Source organism: Populus euphratica, unplaced genomic scaffold, assembly GCF_000495115.2.
Source record: "Populus euphratica unplaced genomic scaffold, PopEup_1.0 scaffold176.1, whole genome shotgun sequence".
In the NCBI taxonomy this organism is placed as follows: Eukaryota; Viridiplantae; Streptophyta; class Magnoliopsida; order Malpighiales; family Salicaceae; genus Populus; species Populus euphratica.
Window position 1 is genome coordinate 81,809 of NW_011500058.1, and position 18,991 is coordinate 100,799.

The 18,991-nt window shown below is 36.6% G+C and overlaps 3 protein-coding genes across 6 annotated transcripts in view; all 3 read left to right on the plus strand.

Moving 5' to 3' along the window:
- Nucleotides 1-6,997, plus strand: part of LOC105107933 (disease resistance protein RPM1-like) — a 22,429-nt gene extending 15,432 nt beyond the window's left edge. The window contains exons 3-6 of one of the 4 annotated variants that reach the window (XM_011002031.1): nucleotides 490-2,817; nucleotides 6,261-6,713; nucleotides 6,844-6,890; nucleotides 6,980-6,997. In XM_011002031.1, coding sequence (XP_011000333.1) covers nucleotides 490-2,817; nucleotides 6,261-6,677 — 2,745 coding nt within the window. In that variant the 3' untranslated portion in view covers nucleotides 6,678-6,713; nucleotides 6,844-6,890; nucleotides 6,980-6,997. Of the gene's footprint in view, nucleotides 1-421; nucleotides 3,271-3,387; nucleotides 3,438-3,540; nucleotides 3,667-6,260; nucleotides 6,714-6,843; nucleotides 6,891-6,979 lie in introns of those variants that run through there. The other 3 variants (XM_011002030.1, XM_011002032.1, XR_838954.1) reach the window with 3 other exon arrangements.
- Nucleotides 6,998-10,489: 3,492 nt separating this feature from the next.
- LOC105107971 (uncharacterized) lies at nucleotides 10,490-13,017 on the plus strand. Its single transcript, XM_011002100.1, has 7 exons — nucleotides 10,490-10,594; nucleotides 10,750-11,033; nucleotides 11,460-11,846; nucleotides 11,932-12,031; nucleotides 12,136-12,321; nucleotides 12,662-12,842; nucleotides 12,908-13,017. Exons 1-7 carry the CDS (start codon nucleotides 10,490-10,492, stop codon nucleotides 13,015-13,017), a joined length of 1,353 nt encoding a protein of 450 aa, XP_011000402.1.
- Nucleotides 13,018-16,541: 3,524 nt separating this feature from the next.
- Nucleotides 16,542-18,991, plus strand: part of LOC105107974 (disease resistance protein RPM1-like) — a 3,592-nt gene continuing 1,142 nt past the window's right edge. Inside the window, exon 1 of the mRNA XM_011002102.1 lies at nucleotides 16,542-18,897. Within this exon, the coding sequence (XP_011000404.1) occupies nucleotides 16,542-18,897 (2,356 nt within the window). The remainder of the gene's footprint in view (nucleotides 18,898-18,991) is intronic.

The window sequence follows — 18,991 nt, forward strand, 5'->3', positions numbered from 1 at the left end:
TCATCAATCAATCTTTTCATTTATGTGATAGGCCTGCATTTAAAATGAATATTTACCACAAATTAAAGGTATCTTATGTTATTAGATACGTTATTATAAAACATGCTTTAGTTAAAGAGTTATTGATACTTCAAGTGCAAAATAATGATATAAAACCTTAATAAAAATGTACTTTTAAGTATTAATCAGTATCATTCCTCCTATAATATATAATCTATTGCCTCTGTAGGCATATCCAATTTTGAAGAACCACGTAAATTTACTTGTTTGTATTTCTTACTTGTGTTTGCTTTTGGTTCCGTGGACAACACATAGTAACTCGTCTGATGCTTACATACGCCAGGTTTAACTTTTGTAACATGACCAACCTACAATAATTTAATTACTTCAAGGAGCCTAAATTCAAAATTTGTTCTCGCAGAAAAGAAGATCAAATAGAAAGGAGAAGAAAAAATGGCAGAGTCAGCAGTGAGTCTTGTAATTGACAAGTTGGCTCCATTGCTAGCTCAAGGGGTGCAACTATTGAAAGGTCTTTACAATGAAGTTGCAGATATCAAAGATGATCTGGAAGCCATCAGAGCTTTTCTGAAAGATGCAAACTCAAAGGCTGAGAGAGAAGGTGTGAGCGAAAGTGTGAAACTATGGGTAAACCAAGCAAGGGAAGTTGCTTATCAGATTGAAGATGTCATTGACGAATATAATATGCTTCATGTGGCACAACATCGTGATCGGCGTGTATTCGCGGGCTTCTTAACTAAAGTCTCTTCCTTGGTTCGGAAATTGCCTCTACGCCACAAGATCGCATCAGAGATTCATGATGTTAGAAAAACTCTTCACAGAATCAAGGACAGAAGTGAAGGGTTCCGGTTCGCATCTTCAGAGCAAGGAGGCTCAAGTAACATTGTCTTGCATGATCCTCAATCAGGTTCTCTTTTCATTGAAGATTCCGAGCTTGTTGGCATTGAATCTACAAAAGATGAATTGATAAGCCTCTTGGTAAGCGGAGAATGTCGAAGGACAGTGATCTCGGTTGTTGGAATGGGAGGAGTGGGAAAAACCACTCTTGCAAAGAAAGTATATGACAGCTACGTGGTGAAACAACACTTTCAATGCCATGCTTGGATTACTGTGTCTCAATCATACGACAGGGTGGAACTCTTAAGGAGCACGTTAAAGAAATTATATGAAGCTAAGAAAGAGCCTTTTCCTGAGGCCTTTGTCACAATGGACGCTTTATCGTTGATTGATGAACTTAGAAAATATTTACAGCAAGAACGGTATTTAGTTGTATTCGATGATGTGTGGGAAATCCGCTTCTGGGGAGATGTGGAGCATGCCTTGGTGGATAACAACAAAGGTAGCAAAATACTGGCCACGACAAGAAATGAGGATGTTGCTAACTTCTGCAGGAGATCTTCATTGGTTCATGTCTATCAGATGAAATCTCTCCCTCAACGAGAAGCTTGGGAACTCTTCTGCAAAAAGGCATTCAAGTTTGATTTTGAAGGGAATTGTCCAAAAGATTTGGAGGAATTGTCGCAAGACATTGTTAGAAGATGCGGAGGATTGCCACTGGCAATTGTGGCTGTTGGTGGACTTCTAGCGACCAAAGAAAGGGTCGTCCCAGAATGGCAAAAATTGGTCAATAGTCTCGATTCTACAATGGCGAGTGATCCTCATGTTGAGAATGTCACTAAAATTCTCTCCCTCAGTTTTCACGACCTGCCTTACGACCTCAAAGCATGTTTCTTGTATTTCGGGATGCTTCCCGAAGATTTCTCAATTAAACGTACAAGAATAATTCGGTTATGGGTGGCTCAAGGTTTTGTACAAGAAAAACGAGGATTGACATTAGAAGAAGCCGCGGAAGAGTGCTTGAATGGACTCATTCGTCGAAGTCTAGTCCAAGTAGATGAAGCTAGCATGAAAGGAATTCCCACAACATGTCGAGTGCATGATCTGGTACGAGACGTCATTCTTTCCAGGTCAGAAGAATTAAGTATCGGCCATGTTTCTTGGAATTCCTCAGCTTTGGAAGGCATAGCACGACACATGTCCATAAGCAAGGGAGGAAGTGACAATCCAAAGGGAAGCACCAGGTCTCAAACTCGCTCTGTCATGTTCTTCTGCGGGGCAAAGCTGCAAAAGCCAATAATTGATGCAGTATTTGAAAAATGTAAGCTTTTGACCACATTAGATTTTGAAAAGTGTCCGATAGATGAAATTCCAGAAGAGTTGGGAAATTTGCTACACCTGAAGTATTTAAGCTTAAGAGATACACTGGTGTCAAATCTTCCAAAATCAATTGGAAAGCTGCAAAACCTAGAGTTCTTAGACTTGAGTGATTCCTTGGTGGAAAGGTTGCCAGTTGAGGTTAACAGATTCCCTAAATTGCGATATCTTTTGGGTGAACCTAAACAGGGTTTTGGGTTCGTTGTACGTGGTAGCCTAGGGCAGTTAGAGCTGTTGCAAACACTCTATTTAATTAATGCAGGTTTCCATCATGAAAGGGAATTAATTAATGAGATTGGAATGTTGAAGCGATTGAGGAAACTGGGGATCATGAATATGAAAACTGAATATGGAAGGGATCTATGCGTTGCGCTAGAGAATATGCCTCACCTGCGGTCGCTTTGGGTTGCTTCAGAGGGTTATGGGGTTGCAATTATTGACTTGCAGGCAATGTCTTCTCCTCCTCTTCACCTCCAATCTCTCATTCTTTGGGGGAAATTAGAAAGGCTGCCTGAGTGGATTTCCAGACTGCACCATCTAGCTAAATTGAGATTGACTGATACCAGGTTGATGGGTGGTGATTCGATTAAAGTCTTACAAGCTTTGCCCAATTTAAGATTTCTTAGGTTCCTTCGTGGATACAATGAAGAGAAGATGCATTTTGAAGGAGGAGGGTTTCAGAAACTTAAGTCTCTACGTCTTGCAGGCATGACTGAATTGAATACAATGATAATAGACCAAGGAGCAATCCCCCTTCTTGAAAAATTAGAAATAGGTTTTTGCCAGGGTCTGAAGGAGGTGCCTTCTGGGATACAACACTTGAAAAATCTCAAACAGCTATCATTGGCAAAGATGTCAGATGAGTTCAATGAGAGATTGTCACCCAATAGTGGCCAAGACTACTGGATAGTGAAACATGTACCAGTTCTCCAATACGACGGCACTTACGATCCTGATGATGAAAGTTCTTATGGAGCATGGGTGAAGCTCTGGTTCGGGTAGCTAACCAAACTGGCTTAAGGGTTTATGATACTACAGGTAACGCGAAGTTAAATGATAATTTCAATTTCATCAAGGAAATTCTTCAATTATTTCTCAAATTTCCTCATTACAATTCAAATTCAATTATCAGCGTTCTTCCATTCTTTGTGGTAGGTAATATTGATGATGTTCAAGTTCTACCTGTTCCCTTCACCAGCTAATTGGTAAGCGCTTTTATCTTTCAATATTGTTCTATATATTCACTCTAAACTAACTCGTTTCTTATAACAATCCTAATACATGCATGTTCTTCATTCACCTTGTCAGCTTGACTCCATTGATCACTACCATGAAAGTGCCTCAAGGAATTCTGCTTCCAAAGACGCAATAATCTTCGTGCTTTATAACTCTATGCCATGCGGCTGTTATTCTCAAGAGATCATTAATTTTCCTGCTTAGTACTAATGTTAATTACTGCTGTGCTGCTTCGGTTTGACTGAAAGTTCCTTGTAATAATTGCTCATTACCAAGCAGCTTGTATACTATCGTTTGATGTACTTCTCCTCAATGCTATGGAGCTAGCTAGCTAGTGCTGCCGCTGTTGGTACTAGAAATAACCTGGCTAGGGATGCATTAATGTCTACAGATGAATGTCCATGTTCTTTTATTAAATTTGGCTCCTCTGTCTGGTTCCAGATGCTTTAGATTCTCCATTGATTAGTACCTGGAGGCTGTCACCCATCACTTTTCTGTTCTGTTGTGATCATAAGTTGTCCCTTCTGCCGTGAAAAGAAAGAAAGGATAGACACACGACAAAGAACAGGGAAAAGAAAAGAAAGAAAGAAGTGGGGGTTCGTGGAAATGGGAAAAGAAGATAAGAAAAGGTCTAAGTCATGTTCACGGGTCAAGCAAGTTATTTCTAGTTGAATTTCTTTTAATTTATAATTTTTTTAGAAAAAAATTAGAAAAACATCAATTTAAAATAAATATTTTTTTAATTTTTTGATAAAAAATCAATGTTTTTTTTTAAATATTTAACTGTGTTTAACATGGAAATAAATATTTTTTTAATTTTTTGATAAAAAATCAATGTTTTTTTTTAATATTTAACTGTGTTTAACATGGGTGATCATATGATCACATGTCAATGTTTTTTTTTTCTTTTTTTTTATATCATGATACACAAGATTACTTCCTCTTTTCTATTTTATAAAACCTAAAATGGATCAACTACAAGCTGGTTAGAATATACAACAATGTACATGGGAACTCATTTAGAATAAAAAAAAACATTAAAATATTCTTAATTTTTGTATTTTTTTTTTTAAGAGTTGAGATGTCAACTATTCATATAAGTAGTGAAGGAGGGTTTTTTTTAAAAAATTTTTAATAGTTTCTTGATTTTAAATTTGAATCTTTATAAATTATTTTAATTTGTTTTCTATAAAATTATTAAAATTTTAACCAAATATCTTGATATTTGATTTATATAAATTATTTGATTTATTTTTTATAAAATTATTAAAATTTCAAATAAATATCCTGATATTTAATTTATACTTGTTTTTATAAATATTTATTATTATTGTTATTTTATTATTAATCTCAAACAATGTACCCATCACTTAATTTTCTGTCCTGTTGTGGTCATCAATTGTTCCTTCCGGCGTGAAAAGAAAGAAAGGATAGACACACGACAAAGAACAGGGAAGAGAAAAGAAGAGCAGAAAAGAAAGAAAGAAGCGGGGGTTTTTGGAAATATGAAGAGAAGAAAAGAAAAGGCATGCAAATATTTGATTTATACTCGATTTTATGAATGTTTATTGTTACCTGGCAAGATATTTATAGATTCCAGAGTTATAGGGAATCTCTTAGTTTCCTTGTACATATATTTTACTACGTAGAATAGGAGTCCATAGAGAAGGAGTTCGTGTAGAATAGGTTCTCTTACCACCTTGTATATAAGTGTTGTTCTGCTGTAAAGATGAATTAATAAAAACAGTGGAATATTTCATAAAGAGAGAACCTGTATCTATCGTAATTAACATGGTATCAGAGCGAACCTGAATTTTTTTTTCTACACCATTTCTTCCCTGCATCCTTCTTTGAACCTTGAAATCCAATAATCTTCCTCCTGCAAATAATGGCAGAACACGAACAAAGTCCAATCGTTCAAACCACCCCGAACAATTCCTTGTCAAACCCAATAATCATTCAACAGGAAACCTCTGGCTTCCCTGTCAGTGTTATTCTCAATGAAACAAACTACACGTTATGGTCTCAGTTGATGGAGATGCGTATTGGAGCCCGTAACAAGGTTGGATATTTAACTGGAGTAGTGGCAAACAGGAAACCTCTGGCTTCCCTGTCAGTGTTATTCTCAATGAAACAAACTACACGTTATGGTCTCAGTTGATGGAGATGCGTAGTGGAGCCCGTAACAAGGTTGGATATTTAACTCGAGTAGTGGCAAAACCTGTATTTAATGATCCAAACTATGATATATGGATTACTGAAAATCATAGTCAAGAGCTGGCTCAGCGAATCAATGATCAGTCCCCATGTGATGCAGAGATTTATTTGTCTTGTCACAGCAAGAGAAATCTGGGAAGCAGTATCAAAGACTTTCTATGATGGATCTAATGAAACACGATTCTTTGAATTGAATCAAAAGTCTTTTTCGACTGCTCAGAATGGCAGGTCTTTATCCACATATAATGAACTTGTTGCAATTTTCCAGGAAATCGATCATCGTAACACAACTCAAAAGGAATTTGTTTAAGGAATTATACATCTTCATACAGCGATGATGAGGTTGCGGGTACATATTTTTTTAAACGGTCTTGATCTTGAGTCAAATTCGTGGTGAAATTCTTCGAAAAGAACCAAAATTAGATTTGGAAGCAGCCTATGCATTGCAAGAAGAGAGTCACAACAGCGCTAGGTTATGGGATTCACAGGTTATGTCTGCACTCACTGTGGTGAAATTGGCCTTTCCAAAATAATGTTGCTTCGAGCTTATTGGATATCCTGAAAGGATTTCTTAGATTAAAGTCCTACAAGCTTTGCCCAATTTAAGATTTCTTAGATTCTTTCGTGGATACAATGGAGAGAAGATGCATTTTGAAGGAGGAGGGTTTCAGAAACTCAAGTCTCTACGTCTTGCAGGCATGACTGAATTGAATACAATGATAATAGACCAAGGAGCAATCCCCCTTCTTGAAAAACTTGAAATAGGTTTTTGCCAGCGTCTGAAGGAGGTGCCTTCTGGGATACAACACTTGAAAAATCTCAAACAGCTATCATTGGCAAAGATGTCAGATGAGTTCAATGAGAGATTGTCACCCAATAGTGGCCAAGACTACTGGATAGTGAAACATGTACCAGTTCTCCAATACGACGGCACTTACGATCCTGATGATGAAAGTTTTTATGGAGCATGGGTGAAGCTCTGGTTTGGGTAGCTAACCAAACTGGCTTAAGGGTTTGTGATACTACAGGTAACGCGAAGTTAAATGATAATTTCAATTTCATCAAGGAAATTCTTCAATTATTTCTCAAATTTTCTCATTCTTTTTACTCATTGCAATTCAAATTCAATTATCAGCGTTCTTCCATTCCTTGTGGTAGGTAATATCGATGATGTTCAAGTTCTACCTGTTCCCTTCAGCTAATTGGTAAGCATTTTTATCTTTCAATATTGTTCTAACTAACTCGTTTCTTATAGCAATCCTAATACATGCATGTTCTTCATTCACCTTGTCAGCTTGGCTCCATTGATCACTGCCAATGAAAGTACTGCCTCGAGGAATTCTGCTTCCAAAGACGCAATAATCTTCTTGCTTTATAACTCTATCCCATGCGGCTGTTATTCTCAAGAGATAATTAATTTTCCTGCTTAGTACTATTGTCAATTACTGCTGTGCTGCTTTGGTTTGGCTGAAATTTCCTTTGTAATAATTGCTTATTGCCAAGCGGCATGTATGCGATTGTTTGATGTACTTCTCCTCAATGCTATAGAGCTAGCTAGTGCTGCCGCTGTTGGTGCGCGAAATAACCTGGCTAGGGATGCATTAATGTCAACAGATGAATGACTATGTTCTTTTATTAATATTGACTCCTCTGTCTGGTTCCAGATGCTTTAATTAGCTTCTCCATTGATGAGTACCTGTTGGCTGTCACCCATCACATTTCTGCTCTCTGATTGAGCTCGTGTTTACAAGTTTTGTCTGTAAACCTGCCATGTTGTGGCCATAAGTTGTTCCTTTTTTCTGCCGTGAAATGAGAGAAAGAAAGGACAGACACACGACAAAGAATACGGGAAAGAAAAGAAAGAAAGAAGTGGGGGTTCGTGGAAATGGAAAGGGAAGAAAAGAAAAGGCATACATAGGCATTCATAGTTATTATCCTCAAAACGGTTTCCATCTATGATAAGGTCTCAGTCATGTTCACGGGTCAAGCAACTTATTCCTAGTTTAATTTTTTTTAATCTATAATTTCTGTGCTGGCCAGCAAGCAAAAGCGAAGGCATTATTATTATTATTATTATTATTATTGATAATAGTTATTGTCGGAGCTAGTTTACAGGAGATGTAAAAGCTAGGTTGTCTAGTTTCTATGTAGCTACGCGCACAACAAGCATCACTTATAACTGCCATGACTTTATGATATTGTTTCCTCTTATCCAATTAAATGCATTGTATGAATTGTACTTCATAATTCAATTCTTATAAAATATATAACAACAATCAATATTCAAAATAAAAGCTTTTTTAAATGATGAAAATCTCAGTTTCAATGAATTCCTTAATACTTGTGAAAAGAAAAAAAATACAAAGGAATTTTCCTTAATTCATTATCTCCTAGGACACCCTCAAACCATAAGAGTTGGATTAAGACAGGTCATTTATAGATATATATACATTCCACTTAAGTATACCTTGAAAAAAAAGAATCCATGAGAATTTACAATACACTCTTTTAGTTTTTTATCCACACAAAAATACTATTTGGTGATTTTTATTTGCCTATCCTAATATGAAAAACTCTAATCATACTATTTTGTCCATGTAATAACTCTATGGAATAATGAATAATATATATCATCCTAGTTTGTTTCCACATCATTGAAGATCAAATTGTTTTGAGCATTTCAAATGGACCGAACCATCAAATGTGTAATTTTACTCATTAAATACTTAGGCTTTACTTGGAAATAAATCAAATCTAAGACTATGTTCCATTTGGAAACTAGTTTTTGATATTCTTAAAACTTGAAAGAGTAGAATTCTCTCTGTAGGTAAAAGACTTTTTTTTTTAAATTAAAATCAATATTATCTAACCTTTCTATCTATGTCTTTATTTAAAATTTCTTTTGAAGTTGCAAAGAAAATTATCTCCATGCAAAGATGATTCTTATGAATTGGAGATATAAATACTCAAAAAATTTGTAAGTAGGCTCCAATTAAAAAAATAATTCTAGCAATAAAGTGAAAATGTTTTTGGCCTCTCCTAGTTGATGAAATTATCTCCTTAAACTTTTCAGAAGAAAAAGAAAGTTCTGATTTTTATAAAGGGTCTAGTGGTTCGCATTTTTAAAAGAAATGTCTAAAATTAATTTGTCTGCTGGGGCCACCATATAAACTTCCACAACACTAGACAATTCTAGCCATTAATTCACAGCGTACTTAAGTTGTTCGCTGCACAGTGAAAACAATAATGCAAGAGAGAGAGAGCGCACCCATATATCACAGAGATCGAGGAGTTGAAGCAGCAAGCAGTTAATTATGGCGACGGGGGATCAGATGGTCTCCTTCCTCCAGCTCGAACCAAATCCATAACTTCTCAACAAATTAACTCTTCTATATATAAAGGCAAGGGGCACTGGCCACCTGGGATATTGGTGTAGCTGAAGTCTAAAAGCTATATTCGGATCGAAGATCATATGAGGTTTGTGGTCATTAATCCTTGCACATATATATTTTGATCGAAACCCCCCACTATGCACTATTTCATTTCTTCATTAGCTTAGCTCACAGGGAATTTAATCACTTATGTGTGTTTACTGTCATCATCCATATGAATTGGAGTAGAGAGCTTAATAATGCTGTGCAATGAAGTTCATAAAAAAAAAATTCATCCTTAACATCATTTTTTTTTTTAATAAAAAACCCTATTAACCTCGTCCGAGGGTCTGGTAGATCAACATAGTGTAGCAAATTTATCAACTTTTTTCAATCACCATGGCTTTTTTATTATAGTAGTTAGTAGTTGGTTGGCATTTATTAGATTGCACATGGGTTGTGCCCAGGCTCTTATTTCTCCTATAAATAGAGACACAAACGAGAAAGTGAAATATATAAAGAGATGTGTAGAGGAAGTGTGGTGAGTGCAAGTGAGTGAGTGAAAGAGAGAAGACTTTGAGAGAGTGAGTGGGTGTAAGAGTGAAACACTGGGTTTTCTGGTATTATATTAGGTTGAGTTAAGTGTTTGTATCATTTCTCCCATAATATACAATCTATTACCTCCATAGACGTACCCAGTTTTGGGGAACCACGTAAATCTACTTGTTTGTGTTTTTTACTTGTGTTTACTTTCGGTCCAGTATGCACAACAAATTGGTATCAGAGCATTAGGGAAGCTAGAACACTGAAAAAACACATTTTTTCAGCTCTTGGTTCAAAGTTGCAGAATTTTCAAAGTTCTTAGATCTTGATTTTGACCACTTGCGAAGATTTCTCTTGTCGATACGAGTCCGATGATAAAAATATCATCGAAATTGGAGTTGAAACGAGCCCTGTAGAGCTCGCTGAAGTTTCGCCTGAAATTTGCCGGAAAAACCAGACAGTGCCAGAATTCTAGCATGAGAAGACTGTCACGTCATCAACATATTGGCGCTGAGTCATCATCCACATCATCAATAGGGGTCCACATCGCCACGTCATGTAATAATGACAGAATATTCTCTTGACATAATAAGAATATTCTGTTAACAGTAAGAGAATATTCCTTTGATTGTGATAGAATATTTTTTATCAGAGACAGAATATTCCTTTCCCGAGTCAACTCGATCAGATTGATTTTTTGGCTAAGTCAGTGATTTTTTAGCCCATTTTTAGTGGAGTGAAGTTTGTTCCTAGCATTTTCAACCATTTCGGACGCAACCTTGGTGTCCTTTTTGTGAAACAGCACATCGAAGTTACTGTTTTAGCTCTTTTGAGTATAAAAGTGTGTTTTAATAATTTTAGGAGTCCATTTGTAATTCAAAGACGTCCTAATGGCTGATATTCCAAAAGAAAGATCAGCGAGGAATGCTAGTATACCTCCACAATACATCCCGGTATCAGTACCAAATTTGAGGTGGAGAAGTTTGATGGGAAAGGTAATTTTGGCATATGGAAATGTGAAGTTATAGATATGCTTGTCCAAATGAATTTGAATTTCACTCTAGAAGATAAACCAGAGGATTTGGATGAGAAGAGCTGGGAAAGGATCAATCGGTTGGCCTGCAGTTCTATCCGACTTTGTCTTGTAAAGGATCAAAAGTATGCCTTTTCAGAACAAAACTCTGCAAAAGAATTATGGCAAGCACTAGAGGACAAGTTTATGAAAAAGAGTATAGATAATTGTCTCTACTTGAAGAAAAGGAATTTTCATTTTCAACACAAGAAAGGTACTTCCATAAATGAGCATCTGAATGATTTCAATAAAATGATAGCTGATTTGAAGAATTTGGATGTGGAAATCGATGATGAAGATAAGGCTCTTTTATTATTGAATTCACTGCCTGACACATATGAACATCTCATCACCACTTTACTGTAAGGTAAAGAAAAAATTAAATTCATTAATGTGTCCAATGCTTTGATGAATAATGAGTACCGGAAGAAAGACCAAATTGTTCACAAGAAGTCAACTTCAAAAGCATTGAGAGTTAGAGGCAGAACAAACCCGAGAAGATTTCATGGGCGAGGGAGATCTTGCTCAAAATCTAGATGAGAATCATCAAATAGACAATATCTTGCAAAAGATGAATGTGCCTTTTGTCATAAAAAAGAGCACTGAAAGAAAGATTGTCCAATCAAGGGCAATAAGAAAAAACGATGAACCAACATTGAACATTGCACGAGATGAAGATGAACGAGACTCTATATTCATGGTCTCATCACAAAAAAACATTCTAGTGAATGGGTTCTTAATTCTGCATGTTCCTATCATATGCGCCCTAACCAACACTTATTCTCGAGACTCGAGGAGTTCGATGAAGGAGTTGTGTTGATGGGTAATGATGATGTTTGTAAGATTAAAGGGGTTGAGACTATCTATCTAAAGATGCATAATGGGGTAGTCAAGACACTGACAAAGATACGGTATGTACCTTACTTGAAGAAAAATCTTTTCTCACTTGGAGTCCTAGAATCTAGTGGTTATAAGATTATCATGCATGGTGGAGTCTTGAGAGCAATTCATGGTGCATTAGTTGTCTTAAGAGGCACGAGGAAAGGAAACTTATATTTCCTAGATGGATCTATAGTTATTAGTACAGTAACTGTTTCCAAAAGCTTAAAAGATGCTGAAGCAGATAATTCCAGACTTTGGCACATGCGTTTAAAGCATGCTGGTGAAGAGGCTTTGTAAGGACTGGTCAAGCAAGGTCTATTAAAAGGCGCTAAGACTGGGAAGTATGGTTTCTGTGAGCATTGTGTTCTTGGAAAACAGACAAGGATCAAGTTTGGCACTGCGGTACACAACACAAAAGGGATTCTTAATTATGTTCACACAGACGTATGAGGACCTTCAAAGAATGAATCTCTTGGAGGTAATCATTGGTTTGTTACTTTTATTAATGATTTCTCAAGACGAGTATGGGTGTACATGATGAAATACAAGGATGATGTCCTTAATATCTTTCTGAAATGGAAGAAAATGGTGGAGACTCAAACTGGAAGGAGAGTTAAGACTCTTCGGTCAGATAATGGTGGTGAGTACACTTCAGATCCTTTCTTTGAAGTTTGCCAAGATGAAGGGATCAAACGACATTTTACTGTGCGCAAAACACCACAACAAAATGGAGTAGCAAAACGCATGAATCGCACATTGATGGAGAAAGTCTAATGTATGCTATCACATTTAGGACTAAACAAAGTGATATGGGGTGAGGCATTAAGCTATGCTCGTCATAGTTAATCGGTTACCTTCAGTAGTATTAAATGAAAGAACCCCCTTGGAGGTATGGTCAAGCTCTTCTGCAAATGATTATGATTCTATGCGTATATTTGGTTGCTTAGCATATTATCATGTTACTGAGTCGAAGCTAGATCCCAGCGCTAAGAAAGCTATATTTTTGGGCTTTAGTGGAGGAGTAAAAGGTTATAGACTTTGGTGATCCGAATCAAAGAAAGTGATTTTGAGTAAAGATGTCACTTTTGATGAGTCTGGCATGTTACAGCAAGAGAAATCACAGGAGAAGGAAAAACAGTCTAATGATGCACAACAGGTGGAGTTAGAGACTTCAGTCATCCCTATAAAGATTGTTCAGACAATCCCTAGTGAAGGAGATTCAGATGAAAGTTCAGATGAAGAGGATGCAACAACTCCAACAACCACACAACAAGAATCCATTGCAATGAGTAAACTGAAAAGAGTTACAAGAAACCTGTTTGGTATTGTGACATGATGGCTTATGCACTTCCAGTAATTGATGATGGAATCCCCTACACCTACAAAGAAGCAGTACATGGTGTAGAAAATACAAAATGGATAGAGGCAATGGATGAAGAGATGAAATCTCTCCACAAGAATTAGACTTGGGATTTGGTACAACTTCCTAAGAAAAAAAAGACAATTGGTTGCAAGTGGGTATATGCCAAGAAGGAAGGTAATCTTGGAAAAGACAACATCCTATTCAAAGCAAGATTGGTAGCAAAAAGCTATGCTCATAAAGAGGGGATAGATTATAATGAGGTATTTTCTCCAGTTGTTAAGCATTCATCAATTCGTATTCTGCTAGCCTTGGTTGCACAATTTGATTTGGAGTTAGCCCAACTTGATGTGAAAACTGTCTTCCTACATGGGAAGAGAAAATTTACATGTCTCAGCCAGATGGTTTCAAAATCACTAGAAAAGAGAATTAGGCTTGTAAACTAAAGAAGTCATTATATGGATTGAAACAATCTCCTCGTCAGTGGTAAAAGCGATTTGATAAGTTCATGACAGAACATGGATACACATGGAGTCAGTTTGACAACTGTGTATATTTTCTCAAACTTCTTGATGGTTCTTTCATCTATTTGCTCTTATATGTGGATGATATGTTGATATGGTTCTTTCATCTATTTGCTCTTTCATCTATTTGCTCAAATTCTGTATGCAAATGCAGTTGGTGCATTAATGTATGCAATGGTTTATACAAGACCAGATATCTCACATGTTGTTAGTATGGTGAGCAGGTATATGCATGATCCGGGAAAGGGTCACTAGCAGACAGTTAAGTGGATTCTACGATATATTCATGGCACAACTGTTATTAGTTTGAAGTTTAAAAGGGATGATACACTCGGACAAAATTTAGTTGGTTATGTGGACTCGAACTATATTGGTGACTTAGATAGATGTCGTTCCACAACAAGCTATGTGTTTACACTTGCTAAAGGGCTTGTAAGTTGGAAGTCAACATTATAATCAACAGTAGCTTTGTCAACAACTGAGGTAGAGTACTTGGCAGTAACAGAAGCTTTCAAGAAAGCTATTTGATTATATGGGTTGATTAAAGATTTGGGAATTGTTCAAAAGCACGTGGATGTCCATTATGATAGTCAAAATGCTATTTGTCTTGCAAAGAATCAGGTTCATCATTCTCGCACCAAGCACATCGATGTTCAATTTCATTTTGTTCAAGAAATTATAGATAAAGGGGATATTCTGCTACAAAAGATTGGTACCATAGATAATCTAGCTAACATGCTAATAAAATGTGTCTTAGGGATCAAGTTTCGACATTGTTTAGACTTGGTCAACATCTCTCGGTGTTGAGCACCTTCAGGGTGTAGCGCCATATGGTGCGTTAAAGGCAGCATTAATTGATCACGAGGATTGGATGAAAAAATCTTGTCAAGGTGGAGATTTATAGCAAATTTGTCAACTTTTTTCCAACCACCATGACTTTTTTATTGTAGTAGTTAGTAGTTGGTTGGCATTTATTATGTTGCACATGGGTTGCTGTTAAGACTCTCATTTCACCTATAAATGGAGACAGAGGCAAGAGAGTGAAATATATAAAGAGATGTGTAGAGGAAGTATGGTGAGTGCAAGTGAGTGCAATTGTGTTGGTGAAAGAGAGCAGATTTTGAGATAGTGAGTGTGTAAGAGTGAAACACTGGATTTGCTGGGATTATATCGGGTTAAATTAAGTATTTGTATCTGACACGACTAAAAGATTGATGTCTTCTTCCAAGTGCAGGAGTGTCGAAGTAATAAATAACCCGACAAGACTGGGGTCGAACCACAAGGAGGTTAATTGTACAAATTATAAACAACAATAATAGTAACAATAACAACAATAATAATAATATTAGCAATAATAATACTATTAGTAATAGTAGTAATAGTAATAATACTAATAATAATAATAATAATAAAGAAGAAGAAAAATAAAAGTTGATGAGAATTTTGAGATGGAAAATTAACGTAAGGATTAAACAATGATAACAAACAATGTCAAGGTTAGAGGATCCACTAATGGTATGTCAAATAAGTATAGTATAAACTCTTATTATTCAATTGGAAACCTCATACAAAGGAGGTTCCAATCAGATTATAGATTGTTAACATGATTACATTAGTCATCTTATTCAATTAATGCTAATACTTGTAAATTTCATCAAGTATTCATGATTATAACTTATATTAACAACAAATCAAGTTCCTTTCCTAGCTCAGGTGTCGGTTATACCATACAGTATGGGCTATGAAAGTGCCAAGCATTTGTTGTACCAATTTTTATACAACATAAATCAAGATTAGTCATTTAACAAGTAAAGTATTAAATAGTAAACAAGATAACAAATATAAAACATGTTAGTATCAAACATTAAAGTCCATATTAAGTTTATACTATACTTATTCTTACACCATTAATGTAACATTTTCACCTTGACATAATAAACTTAGCTAGACATAATAAAAGAAATAAAAATAGATAAATAAAATAAGAACATAAATAAGATAAAAGTTAACTAAGTAAAGGAAAAGAAATGAAAGGCATAAACTTGATATTAATGAAAGCAAAGTATAAGCAATACAAAAAAATACAAGAGAGAAAGCAAGAGCATGATCTTGATCTGGACACCAAGATGCCTAAATGCATGACAAATGTCTCTTTTTATAGGCTAAAATTGGGAACTATTGATTTGATGACTAATTGATGAGTGGGTGGCCAACTCTTGACTTGATGACAATCCTTATCTTCTCTAGTCTGCCAAAAACATCATTGATAACGTCAAAATTGGAACCACTTGTAAACATAAAAGTTGAAGGAAATTGTCTCGGATTTCTTGTGTAAAAAATTCAGCTCATTTGGACTTCTAGAACTCCAGATATTGGTCAAACACTGAACAGTGCTCGGGATGGAAGATAGATTTAGACTTCTTTGTTGTTGCTCCAATTTGGACTTGAAAATGGTCTTTTTAGATCTTGAGCTCCATATGAAAGTTGTAGGCATATGTCTTATCTTTCCATCCATATAAATTGAACCTAAATCTGAGATCTACAGCTCCAGATATGACCCAATTACCGAACAGTATTCCGATATAGACTGCAACGACATCTCTTTTCTAAGTTTGGCCATCTCTTTGTCCTTTCAATTTCAGTTCTTAAATTCATCAATCAATCTTTTCATTTATGTGATAGGCCTGCATTTAAAATGAATATTTACCACAAATTAAAGGTATCTTATGTTATTAGATACGTTATTATAAAACATGCTTTAGTTAAAGAGTTATTGATACTTCAAGTGCAAAATAATGATATAAAACCTTAATAAAAATGTACTTTTAAGTATTAATCAGTATCATTCCTCCTATAATATATAATCTATTGCCTCTGTAGGCATATCCAATTTTGAAGAACCACGTAAATTTACTTGTTTGTATTTCTTACTTGTGTTTGCTTTTGGTTCCGTGGACAACACATAGTAACTCGTCTGATGCTTACATACGCCAGGTTTAACTTTTGTAACATGACCAACCTACAATAATTTAATTACTTCAAGGAGCCTAAATTCAAAATTTGTTCTCGCAGAAAAGAAGATCAAATAGAAAGGAGAAGAAAAAATGGCAGAGTCAGCAGTGAGTCTTGTAATTGACAAGTTGGCTCCATTGCTAGCTCAAGGGGTGCAACTATTGAAAGGTCTTTACAATGAAGTTGCAGATATCAAAGATGATCTGGAAGCCATCAGAGCTTTTCTGAAAGATGCAAACTCAAAGGCTGAGAGAGAAGGTGTGAGCGAAAGTGTGAAACTATGGGTAAACCAAGCAAGGGAAGTTGCTTATCAGATTGAAGATGTCATTGACGAATATAATATGCTTCATGTGGCACAACATCGTGATCGGCGTGTATTCGCGGGCTTCTTAACTAAAGTCTCTTCCTTGGTTCGGAAATTGCCTCTACGCCACAAGATCGCATCAGAGATTCATGATGTTAGAAAAACTCTTCACAGAATCAAGGACAGAAGTGAAGGGTTCCGGTTCGCATCTTCAGAGCAAGGAGGCTCAAGTAACATTGTCTTGCATGATCCTCAATCAGGTTCTCTTTTCATTGAAGATTCCGAGCTTGTTGGCATTGAATCTACAAAAGATGAATTGATAAGCCTCTTGGTAAGCGGAGAATGTCGAAGGACAGTGATCTCGGTGGTTGGAATGGGAGGAGTGGGAAAAACCACTCTTGCAAAGAAAGTATATGACAGCTACGTGGTGAAACAACACTTTCAATGCCATGCTTGGATTACTGTGTCTCAATCATACGACAGGGTGGAACTCTTAAGGAGCACGTTAAAGAAATTATATGAAGCTAAGAAAGAGCCTTTTCCTGAGGCCTTTGTCACAATGGACGCTTTATCGTTGATTGATGAACTTAGAAAATATTTACAGCAAGAACGGTATTTAGTTGTATTCGATGATGTGTGGGAAATCCGCTTCTGGGGAGATGTGGAGCATGCCTTGGTGGATAACAACAAAGGTAGCAAAATACTGGCCACGACAAGAAATGAGGATGTTGCTAACTTTTGCAGGAGATCTTCATTGGTTCATGTCTATCAGATGAAATCTCTCCCTCAACGAGAAGCTTGGGAACTCTTCTGCAAAAAGGCATTCAAGTTTGATTTTGAAGGGAATTGTCCAAAAGATTTGGAGGAATTGTCGCAAGACATTGTTAGAAGATGCGGAGGATTGCCACTGGCAATTGTGGCTGTTGGTGGACTTCTAGCGACCAAAGAAAGGGTCGTCCCAGAATGGCAAAAATTGGTCAATAGTCTCGATTCTACAATGGCGAGCGATCCTCATGTTGAGAATGTCACTAAAATTCTCTCCCTCAGTTTTCACGACCTGCCTTACGACCTCAAAGCATGTTTCTTGTATTTCGGGATGCTTCCCGAAGATTTCTCCATTAAACGTACAAGAATAATTCGGTTATGGGTGGCTCAAGGTTTTGTACAAGAAAAACGAGGATTGACATTAGAAGAAGCCGCGGAAGAGTGCTTGAATGGACTCATTCGTCGAAGTCTAGTCCAAGTAGATGAAGCTAGCATGAAAGGAATTCCCACAACATGTCGAGTGCATGATCTGGTACGAGACGTCATTCTTTCAAGGTCAGAAGAATTAAGTTTCGGCCATGTTTCTTGGAATTCCTCAGCTTTGGAAGGCATAGCACGACACATGTCAATAAGCAAGGGAGGAAGTGACCATCCAAAGGGAAGCACCAGGTCTCAAACTCGCTCTGTCATGGTCTTCTGCGGGGCAAAGCTGCAAAAGCAAATAATTGATGCAATATTTGAAAAATGTATGCTTTTGACCACATTAGATTTTGAAAAGTGTCCGATAGATGAAATTCCAAAAGAGTTGGGAAATTTGCTACACCTAAAGTATTTAAGCTTAAGAGATACACTGGTGTCAAATCTTCCAAAATCAATTGGAAAGCTGCAAAACCTAGAGTTCTTAGACTTGAGTGATTCCTTGGTGGAAAGGTTGCCAGTTGAGGTTAACAGATTCCCTAAATTGCGATATCTTTTGGGTGATCCTAAACGGGGTTGTGGGTTCGTTGTACGTGGTAGCCTGGGGCAGTTAGAGCTGTTGCAAACACTCTATGTAATTAATGCAGGTTACCATCATGAACGGGAATTACTTAATGAGATTGGGATGTTGAAGCGATTGAGGAAACTGGGGATCATGAATTTGAAAACTGAATATGGAAGGGATCTATGCGTTGCGCTAGAGAATATGCCTCACCTGCGGTCGCTTTGGGTTGCTTCACAGGGTTCTGGGGTTGCAATTCTTGACTTGCAGGCAATGTCTTCTGCTCCTCTTTACCTCCAATCTCTCATTCTTTGGGGGAAATTAGAAAGGCTGCCTGAGTGGATTTCCAGACTCCACAATCTAGCAAAATTGAGATTGACTTTTACTATGTTGATGGATGGTGATTCGATTAAAGTCCTACAAGCTTTGCCCAATTTAAGATTTCTTAGATTCCTTCGTGGATACAATGGAGAGAAGATGCATTTTGAAGGAGG

Excerpts from the sequence above, each read along its gene's own strand:
- LOC105107971 (XM_011002100.1), top strand. The coding sequence starts at position 10,490 with ATGGCTGATATTCCAAAAGAAAGATCAGCGAGGAATGCTAGTATACCT. Across the intron at positions 11,847-11,931 it reads CATGCTGGTGAAGAGGCTTT|ACAAGGATCAAGTTTGGCAC; the intron begins GTAAGGACTGGT and ends CTTGGAAAACAG. Across the intron at positions 12,032-12,135 it reads AAAGAATGAATCTCTTGGAG|AAAATGGTGGAGACTCAAAC; the intron begins GTAATCATTGGT and ends CTGAAATGGAAG.